Below are 10,666 nucleotides of genomic sequence, written 5' to 3' on the forward strand. Positions count from 1 at the left end.
TAAAGGGTGTTTTGTCGGCATCACTTACTAGATATTAAATATTATACGTAATAGCCTGGACTTTTATGTAATACGATATTAAACCAGAAAGCGGTAGAAAAATGCGAATGATAGAAGATATACATTTAATCTGGCCAGAAGGTTAGTTAAACTTGTACATTTTTATATCCGTAAGGGTTGACGCAATATCTGCTTGCATATAGAAGAGTGGTCTTGTTTGCTTTTAATATATCCTTGTCAGTTGTATTATTTGAAGCTGTGTCATTCCCTCTGTTGAAGCTGACACCTTAGGATCCAAGCTGCTTGATGAGATTCTGGGATCAATAAGCTACTAACAACCAAACAAGCAAGATGGGCTGAATGGCCTCCTCTTTGTTTTTAAACTTTCTTATGTTTTGGTTGGAATTGTAGCTTCGTCCTTCTGCCTGAGCGGGTTACATCTGCTTGTGAAGATTATAGCAACGGATATTGAAGTCTGAATTTGAGTGAGTCTGTGCCCAGCGCCCATGCCAGCTTTAATTTGAGAATCTCTGAAAGCAAAGAGTCATTTCCTAATGTTGCTGTAATCCAGCACTGATCCTACAGCTGCTGTAACTGCCCTCTGAGATGAGTAATTAATGGGTGTTTTTTGCCCCTAGGGAGGTTCACCCCATTTAACCTGGGACCTTTCAAGGTGAAGCCTGAAAACAACCTTTTTTGATGGTGTCTATCCAGTATGTTTTTAATGTTGAGGTCTAATTTAATACCGCAGTTAATGTTTAATATAGAAGTCTAGTTTAGTGGTCTGAAACGTCCATTGCTTGATTTTTTTGAGGATGCAACATTGATAATGGATAATTGCAAAGCATATGACATGGTTTATTTAGATTTCCAGAAAGCTTTTGACAAAGTCCCGCACAAAAGATTCATTCTCAAACTGAACGCAGTTGGGATTCAAGGAAACACATGTACATGGATTACGGAGTGGTTAACATGTAGAAAACAGAAAGTACTGATTAGAAGAGAAACCTCAGAATGGAGTATGGTAACTAGTGGAGTACCACAGGGATCAGTATTAGGTCCTCTGCTATTCCTAATCTACATTAATGATTTAGATTCTGGTATAGTAAGCAAACTTGTTAAATTTGCAGATGACACAAAAGTAGGAAGAGTGGCAAACACTGTTGCAGCAGCAAAGGTCATTCAAAATGATCTAGACAAGATTCAGAACTGGGCAGACACATGGCAAATGACATTTAATAGAGAAAAGTGTAAGGTACTGCATGCAGGAAATAAAAATGTACATTATAAATATCATATGGGAGATACTGAAATTGGAGAAGGAATCTATGAAAAAGACCTAGGAGTTTTTGTTGACTCAGAAATGTCTTCATCTAGACAATGTGGGGAAGCTATAAAAAAGGCTAACAAGATGCTCGGATACATTGTGAAAAGTGTTGAATTTAAATCAAGGGAAGTAATGTTAAAACTGTACAATGCACTAGTAAGACCTCATCTTGAATATTGTGTTCAGTTCTGGTCACCTCACTATAAAAAAGATATTGCTGCTCTAGAAAGAGTGCAAAGAAGAGCGACCAGAATTATTCCTGGCTTAAAAGGCATGTCATATGCAGACAGGCTAAAAGAATTGAATCTGTTCAGTCTTGAACAAAGAAGACTATGTGGCGACCTAATTCAAGCATTCAAAATTCTAAAAGGTATTGACAGTGTCGACCCAAGGGACTTTTTCAGCCTGAAAAAAGAAATAAGGACCAGGGGTCACAAATGGAGATTAGACAGAGGGGCATTCAGAACAGAAAATAGGAGGCACTTTTTTACACAGAGAATTGTGAGGGTCTGGAATCAACTCCCCAGTAATGTTATTGAAGCTGACACCCTGGGATCCTTCAAGAAGCTGCTTGATGAGATTTTGGGATCAATAAGCTACTAACAACCAAACGAGCAAGATGGGCCGAATGACCTCCTCTCGTTTGTAAACTTTCTTATGTTCTTATGGTGGATCTTAATTCTGCTGTTCTCTCCAAGGGGGGGTTTGTTGGCCCACTTATTCATGTTTACATACAATAAGAATACAGTGATATTTTATAAATGTTAAGCCAGTGGTATAACTTTCAACATTTGTTTGTCATTGAAATGGACCTGTATTCTTTGGTACCTTTTGTCTACATTCTTACTTAATTTATCAGTGTTGGTTTAACATTGTACTGATGTCTTTGATGTTTGAGAGTCAGGGTTACATAACTCTGTTCTGGTTGTTTTAATGGACAAGGGTAAGCTTATGGTGAATCATATGAAACTGCAAAACATGTTAGCCTATTAATAAATTTCACATGCTTTTTTAGGGTGTTGACTACCATTCTTGGTGATTCTGGGTTTTGTTGCTTTCGTATTAAGTTATCATTTTCCCTCAGTCTGGCTTTGAATTTGTCTGAAGAATCCTAAGAGCTCGGACTAACCATATTCTCCATTCCATGCAAGTCATGTGACCATGCAACTTGGGGGAGCTAGCATAATTAAAACGTGCATGGCACTTTAAGATTCTCCAGACAAAATCAAAACCAGGTAACGTGTGTTTTTTTTTTGTTTTTTTTTAATGCCTAAACTGAATGAGTGATTGGCCTTGGCATGTTGTGTCCGGTGGTCAGCTCTGTCTTGGAGAACACTTCGGCTGAAGGGCTGTGCACACGGGACGCGAGCGAGCGAATATAAAATAATGAAACCTACTGATTTAAATGGAGCAATGCACACTGCAGCCGCAGCGAGCGGCGCGAACGACGCACGCGAATTTAGAAATATATATTTTTTTTATTTCGATTCGCGTCGCAATGGACCAATCAGAAATAAAGTCAAAGGTACTGGCTGTCAGACTGTCACAGTCTCGCTCGTGCAGAGATTACCACATAAATAAATATTTTTAAAAAATGGACATCAATGAGAATGTAATTATTAAAGTCGAAAATGATAATGCCCTTTATGATGCCAGTGTCAGTGTTATAAAGACAGTATATGGCAAGAAATAGCAGAATGTTGGAAAATTGGTATGTCTATCTGTCTTTATTTCAGTTTAATTTTAGTCAGTGACGGGGAGCGCCACACCCTGGTTTCGGATTTCTGTAAAATTCCGCTTCTTGTTTTAATAATATTGACCAATAGTAATAATCACTTCAGTAAACCGATTTTATTTAATCAAATCAATAAAAATATATTATATTAAAATTTCTTCAGTATGTGTAGTTGTATTCTTTTTGAATAATTTACATGTTAAACCAGATCACATAAACAGTCACTGTTAAATTTCCTTTTTTCAGTGCGTTGTTATCTCATAATCTATTTATTTGTTATTTATTTTATTTTGTCTCCACAAAAGAAGTAAAGGATATGGTATTTACTTTTCATCACTAGCTACAGTTGTTGTCTTTTTTTATGTACTCTGCTGTATTAGTATCGTTCACCACCAGAGCACATAGCCCTTAAGAGAACACTTCAGCAATAGAAGCAAGTGAGCTGCTTTTGCATCTCTCTTCCTGACACATATAACAACAAAACTACAGAAATTAACCTGCTTTTTGTTACATTCTCACAGCACTGAAATGCTTCCCCTAGAAATGTTATATACAGATAAAGGGATTTGACATTGTGTGTGTGTGTGTAGACCATTCGCTAGTAACTTCCCTACCCGTCCATCATAAACATTAAACAAATAGCCATACAGCTCTGTAGCATTACATCACGTTCCATAAATCTGCATTTTAAACCTTCAGTAGTACCAAAAGAAATGTAAGTGTTGTCTTGCAGTCTTTCAATTCTTTTATTATAACATTCACTGAGTGCTCCTCTTCATGGACACACTTTGGCAATGACTCATCCACAATGAAAAATGAAGGAGGTCTTGCATCGCGTACGCAAAGCAAACACTCAATTGTAAACTGTGTCTAGAGTACCAGAATCTGTAGATACACATACAGCTATGGCCAGACATTTTGCAGCACCTTGGAATTTAAGATTGGGTGAAAAAATACATATGTATACATTTACATAATGTCAAATAAAATATGTAAATTATGTGATCAAAGAAATTACAAAGTGATATTACAAGTGTCTACAGGAAGCCATACATTATTTCATGTCGGATTTTGAAATGTCACATTCTTCAGATTTTTTAAGTATATGGAAAACTACAGCGATATGTAATTCAATATGTTAACGTAACATTATGCTGCACATTAATTCAACTTGAAACAAAATTAGTTAATTCTACAGAGTGATGCCAAACTTTTGGACAGAACTGTACTTTTGTCACTTGTACAGGAATGCATGTACTTGCAGATGGGGATATGCTGGTGGCTCCGAGTGAACCTCTAAAGAGAATCAGAGTCCTGGGATATAAGGAAAGGCCTGTTCATCTGTCATGTCACAGTTAGTGTTAATATGCTGGTCTCTGCTTCTCTCTCTACAGGGTACAGTTTTCAGCCTGGAAGAAGAGGAGGACCAAGGGATCATTGCTGAGGACAGCAACGACATCTACATCCTGACCAGCGACAAATCTGGCCAGGTGAGCTCTCCCGAGTCGCTCGCTGTCCTGAGCTCCTGGCGGTCTGACAGCCTGCCCGTGTCCCTTTCAGTGAGCCAGAGCTGGCAGACAGAGAGCCTGCCAGTATCCCTTGGACCAGAGTCCTGGGCGCAGGTCACCATGGACCCAGAAGACCTCAAGAGCCTGGACAGCAACGAGGGAGGGGAGGAGAGAAGCGAGAATAACTCCTCCAACTCTGACTTGGTTCACGTGGAGAAGGAGGAGATTGCAGAGGACGAAGGGGCCATATCGATGGCGGAAGTGCTGGAAATCCAGGAGGCCCAAGAGGCCGTTTTGAGGACTGAACTTGAAGAGGAGCCACCAGTGACCCTGCCAGCAGCTCTGGAATCCACCGCTCTGACTGAGCAGACTGATCTGTCACCACCGGCTGCTGCTGCTACCGCCGTCATCCCTCAAGAGGAGAAGCCAAGCAGTGTGGCTGAGCCTGCACCGGTACAGCAACCTGCAACAGCTGAAACTGCAGCGACAATAGCAGAAGAACCACCAAACCGTCCTGTAATCGTGGAACCTGTACCGGAGCCAGCCAAACCTGCTGTGCAGGCAGAGGAGCTGGTAATAAAAAAGGTGGTGAAAGATATCTTGAGAGAGAGCCCAATAGAGGTGCCTGAATCCACGAAGGAAGCAGAGAAGGTGCCCTTGGCTCCAGAGGAGAAGGTAGAAACTCTGCCACCAGAAGGGGAGAAGGACATCTCTTTGGCAGACGACAATTCATTCCTGTACTACGGGGTTACGGCTGCTGCAGTGGCGGCGCTGGTTGTTGCTGTAGCGCTGGTTTTGAGGAAAAAATAGTTTAGGACTGCTAAACCACCACGTGCTGTGCACCATTTCTAGGCTTGAATTCGAAAAAAGGTCTAGAGGACGAATCGCTAATTCTGCTATATACAGGCTGCCTTTTTTTAGATTTATTTTTCCCCTTTATGTTTTGGTAAATCAGTAGTAGTATGTTATTGCTACCAATTCATATGTTGGATTTGAATTAAGGGTGTTTTTATTTTTATTTTCCCTAATTTGCTTCTCGGATGCCAGGATTCAATAGTGCAGCAATGCATTGCTTATGATATGACATTTTTTGCTTTTATTATAATTCTAAAGCATTTTTAACAGGGTATTCAAGCCCTGTTGGCTTGAGGGAATGGCGTTAAGGGAAGTTTCGGGAGGGGGCACATTTGACTGAGACATTGGGTTCAGTCACCCTGCCCTGTTTTTCAACAAGCACTGTTGTTAATGTCAATGGTAAAAGTGTAAATAAGTCCAGTACAGTGAAGAAGGCACTAGTCAGAACGTTCTTCTGCTTGACTTCTTATAGTTTTACCTTAGAATTGTGAGAAATGAAAAAAAACAAACAAAAAAAACCCAAAAGATAACCCAAATCCTTAAAGGAGCCCTCCAGTTAACATCAGATATCAGATTTTAAATGCATGTTTACAGTGACATGAATTTCTTCCAAAACTGCACATTGGAGAGCTGTATACATTGTATATTTTGAAGTCCAGTGGATAGAATAAACCTGAGATGCCACCAAACTTGCCTCAGTGCAATGTGATGTAATGTTGCATGGAGGTCAAGGCAAAATATACTACTGTTACCTTGTAGTAGTGAAATTGCTAATGCACTTGACTTACAATATCTCATTCATCCAAAAGTCTGAATGATCTGTTACTCACTTCCAAACTCTAAACGCCACTACAGGCTTCTTTCCTTCTCTTCTTGTGTGGCTGTGGAATCTAAGGCATTACCTCCCTTAAGTGTTCCTTTTGCTTGGAGGGTCAGGGCTCTTAGAGTTTAAGACTTGCAATAAGATTGGATCCTAGTTCTTCTCTTATGACCCCTCCCCTGCATTACACTGTTTTTTCCAGCTAAAGCTTTACCTGATTTTAAGACCCCCCTCAATGAACTGGATTGCTTAATAATAATTTATCAACTTTACAAACTGACCTGCTTAAGTGAAGACAATCGTCGGTCCTTTTATACTTTAAAAGTTGGACACTAAACCAGTTACAGTTGTTTGTAATGAATCTATTGGTTTCAGGGTTCTAGTTGTCTTTATGGTTATAAATGAAAATGTGACTGGATTGAGTGCAGGCAAATATCCCAGTGTATAATTTTTACAAAGCAACAGGTTTGTGCTGTTCCAAAATGAAATCCTCTTTTCTGAGGAATGTTTTCCTTGCTGCAATAAACACAGTGGCTATTCTTCAAGTAATAAGTAATTGAAAACCTTTTGGAAAATTTGTAAACCAGGTAGGATAACATTTGTTGCTTACCTAATAAAATGGGTTGAAGTGGTGTAGCTGGATCACACAAATTAGGGCCTGTGTGATCTAAAGTGTGTCTACATTTCATGTGAATATGCAAAATCTTGAAAAACGTTTAGATAATAAAAATTACTGGTTCCCAACAAGTATGACATGTAACCATTACCTCAAGGGACTTTATCCTTAAAGACCCTGTAATCTCAATAGATATAACAAAGACTGCTCGTGAGAGCCTGTGACGTCATGCCTGTCCCCAAGGGCATAAATAGACTACAGCACTTGAGACAGAGAGACTACGAACAGAGAAATGTTGAATATTCTTGTATCTGTTTATTTGCTTGATTAATTAATGCGATTTCTATTACTCGATTATAGTAATTGCTATTTACACACATCCCTCAGCGGCCTTGCGCCTCACGCGAAGCCGACTGCTCCGTTGCCCTTTCCCGGGATAGAATAACCTTAAGTCGGCTACTTGTGTTCTTTCTCAGGCTGCTAGCTTCGTAGAAGTTGAAAATAAAAATGTAGTTTTTTTGTTACGAAAATTATACATAATTAACGGTAATCGAGTGTTTATTGTTTTGTGTGAGAATTGTTTTTTTTTCTGTTTATTTTCACAGAAATACTAGCACCTGTTGGACCGAGACGTGCACTTCGGGTTAAAGCTGCTTGCACTTTTCTCCCTCAAATAGTAGGTTTCCTCAGTTTTCAGGCTGTTAGATTAACCAAGAGCACTGCAGCTTCCCTATAGATCGCTCCCGTGGTAACTGTGGGTCCAGACCTGCTGTCGTTCCCACTGGTACACTGGACATTGAACAAGGTTACCATTCCAATTCACCAGCAGCTGCTGAGCTCTGCTTCGGCAGAACACTGGAAAATTGGTATGTCTATCTCTCTTTATTTCAGCCTTGAGGTGATTGCATCTTTACCTCATGGCACTGTGCCAAGGGAGAGCCACACACCGGGGAATAGAGAAGATCTGGGCAGCAGTTTCCCACTGGAACGCTTGCCTGATGGGACAAAGTTTGCTCTGTAACGTTTGGTTCTGGCCCACTACCAACCAGTGTTCCCATCCCAGTCTTTTACCAAGCCGGCCTTGTTCACAGTCCTGTTATTGTTTTAGCAGCTGAGGCAGCAACTTTACATTTTTACTGTACATTGCAGTAGATACATCTGGGTATTTACTACTGTTCAGACTGGCTACTCACTCCAGTTAAAGCACGGTTCCCCTCCCTTTTGGGGCATGACTGCAGCATCAGTCATGGACCGACAGGACACCGCTGTGATGTCTCGCCAGGTAACAGCTCTGCTGCAAGAACAGGCTATTCATGTGGTACACTGGGTTCATTGGATTCGGTCTCCAGTACAGGTAGAGGCCCACGTGCATCTCGCCACAGACCACCTTCATTGGTTGGGCATGGTGCAAAGAGCCAGCTCAACTCTTGCAGACAGCCTTCTATTTGGGAGTGCGCCTGGACTCTAGGTCCATGTGGTATGCGTATGCGGACAACATGGTGCAGAGAATGGCTGCTTGTCTGAAGCTTTTCAGCGCTCTCTCCAAGCCTGGTTCAACAGCAAAGTTTTTCAGCCAGCATTGAATCGTGGTCTCCTGGTGACAGTGGCTCGTCACTGTCTGAAGGCAGTTTCTTGGTGGACACAACCTGCCCACCTGCACTTAGGTGTAGCGCTGGGCAGCGTCACCAGAGGGAGGTCATCACCACAGACGTATCCAGCCTCGGTTGAGGCGCTGTGTGGAATGGCATGGGAGTGCAAGGGATATGGAACCCCCTGTGTAAGGGTCTCCATATCAATATTTTGGAGCTGTAGGCAGTGTTTCTAGCCTTGCAGAATTTTTACAGGAGGTTCAAGGGAGACACGTGCTTGTCTAGACAGACAATAGTGCCTTAGTGGCTTATATAAATCACCAGGGTGGCCTTCAGTCTCCATCGAGTAGCCCACAAGCTGTTGCTCTGCGTGCACAATCACCTCTCCCTGCGAGCAGTACACCTTCCCAGGGTGATCAGCTAGATGGTGGACCTCCGCTCAAGGAGAGTTCCCAGTGCCTCAGAATGAAGGCTGTGAGCCTCATTTGGCAACGGTTTGGGAGAGGAGATAGACCCATTGTCCCCACTGGTTCTCCATAAAAGGTGCCAGGGACCCACTGGCGATTAGATGCCTTGGCACACCAGTGGCCGAGGCAGCTGCTGTATGCATTCCCACCGCTCTGCATGCTCCGGCTGTGTCTGGAGAAAATCAGGGTGCTATTATTAGCTTTTTACAGACCCAGGAGACTCTGGTTTCCAGCTGCTGAATAGCCAGCTGTGGTGCCTGCCCGAACGTCGCGACCTGCTTAGTCAGATGCGGGGGACATCGTGGCATCCCAACCCATCGAGCCTGCAGCTCTGGGTCTGGCCCCTGAACGACAACATTTGAGCTGTCTGGGGCTTTGACAGGGTTATTGACACCCTGCAGAATGCCAGAGCAGCGTCCCCACGTTTCCTGTATGGGTACAAGTGGGGCGTTTTCTGGCGTGGTGCATGCCTAAGGGCTTTGACCCCACGACCTGCCCCATGGCAGGTATACTACAATTTTTGCAGGACCTATTGATTAGCGGAATCTCCCTCTACATTAAATGTCTATTTGGCAGCTATTTCACTGAATCAACTGAAAATTGATCTCCCCAGGAGCGCATTTCCTGGCGTGGCAATTTTTGAAAGGAGCTCAGTGGCTACTGCCACCTAAGAACATTGTCCCTCACTGGCGGCTTAATGTGGTGCTTGAAGCATTTATGAAGCCTCCCTACTGAGCCCTTGAAATTAGCTGAAATATTTATCTTTTCAAACCAGCTTTCTTACTTGCAATCAAACCTGCCAAGCGGGTGGGTGAGATGCAAGCATTTTCAATTGCAAAAGTCTGCTTAATTTTTGAAGAAGCCAGGGCAAAGGTTGCGCTTCGTATCAATCCTGCTTTTTTGCTGAAAACTATCTCGGCATTCCAAATTTACCAGAATGTGGAATCGGAGGCTTTTAATCTGCCTCTTTTTCCAGTCTGACAGGGAGCGGCAGCTCCATATGCTTTGTCTGGTGCGGGCATTAGTATATCATGTGGACTGAACACATAGGCAGTCTGAACAATTTTTTGTCTGTTATGGGGCTAAGTCCCATGCAAAAGTCCTGTCTAAGCAGAGGCTATCTAAATGGATCACAGTCAAGCTATTAGTACATGGCCTGTGATCAAAAGCAGACAGCTGTGGGGGTGGGGGATTCATGTATGTTCTCATTACAACGGCAGACTGAACTAGTTTGATATTATGCAGATCATGCACTGTCAAAAATTGCTGAACTTTTACGCTGTCAGCCATAAATAAAATCCTTATTAATACCCTTTAGTATCATCATATATAAAAAAAAAAAAAAAAAAAAAAAAAAAAAACAATTAAAAAAAATGAACAGGGTTTCAGGTACTAGAATAATTTTTGTATAAAGAAAAGTCTTATCACGAATTTACTGTGTGTTTTGAAAGATTTAGGTCTATGCAAGTTTTTTTTTTTCACAGTGAGGACTAGGTTCCTTTTTATGAAAACATTTCAAATTCATAAACAAATTTAAAATGCATATACATTTGTATACATTCATTTCCATGGTTTTCAGCACTCTAATCCAATAGTATTCCAATGTTGTGATTGTTCAACCTTGAGGTAGATCGTTACAGCTTCCCAAGGTGAAGAAAGTTACTTATGCTTAGTCTCAACCCACCTTGCTTCTCTGTATTTAGTCATTTGAGATGAGCGTTACACATTATGTTAATGAAAAATACATGC

General features: G+C 41.6%; 1 protein-coding gene across 1 annotated transcript in view; it reads left to right on the forward strand.

Moving 5' to 3' along the window:
• Nucleotides 1-6,462, forward strand: part of LOC121318608 (bcl-2-like protein 13) — a 42,063-nt gene extending 35,601 nt beyond the window's left edge. The window contains exon 7 of the mRNA XM_041255472.1: nt 4,457-6,462. Coding sequence (XP_041111406.1) covers nt 4,457-5,380 — 924 coding nt within the window. The 3' untranslated portion in view covers nt 5,381-6,462. The remainder of the gene's footprint in view (nt 1-4,456) is intronic.
• Nucleotides 6,463-10,666: the final 4,204 nt, after the last annotated feature.

The sequence above is a fragment of the Polyodon spathula genome, chromosome 7 (genome assembly GCF_017654505.1).
Source record: "Polyodon spathula isolate WHYD16114869_AA chromosome 7, ASM1765450v1, whole genome shotgun sequence".
NCBI classification, from domain to species: domain Eukaryota; kingdom Metazoa; phylum Chordata; class Actinopteri; order Acipenseriformes; family Polyodontidae; genus Polyodon; species Polyodon spathula.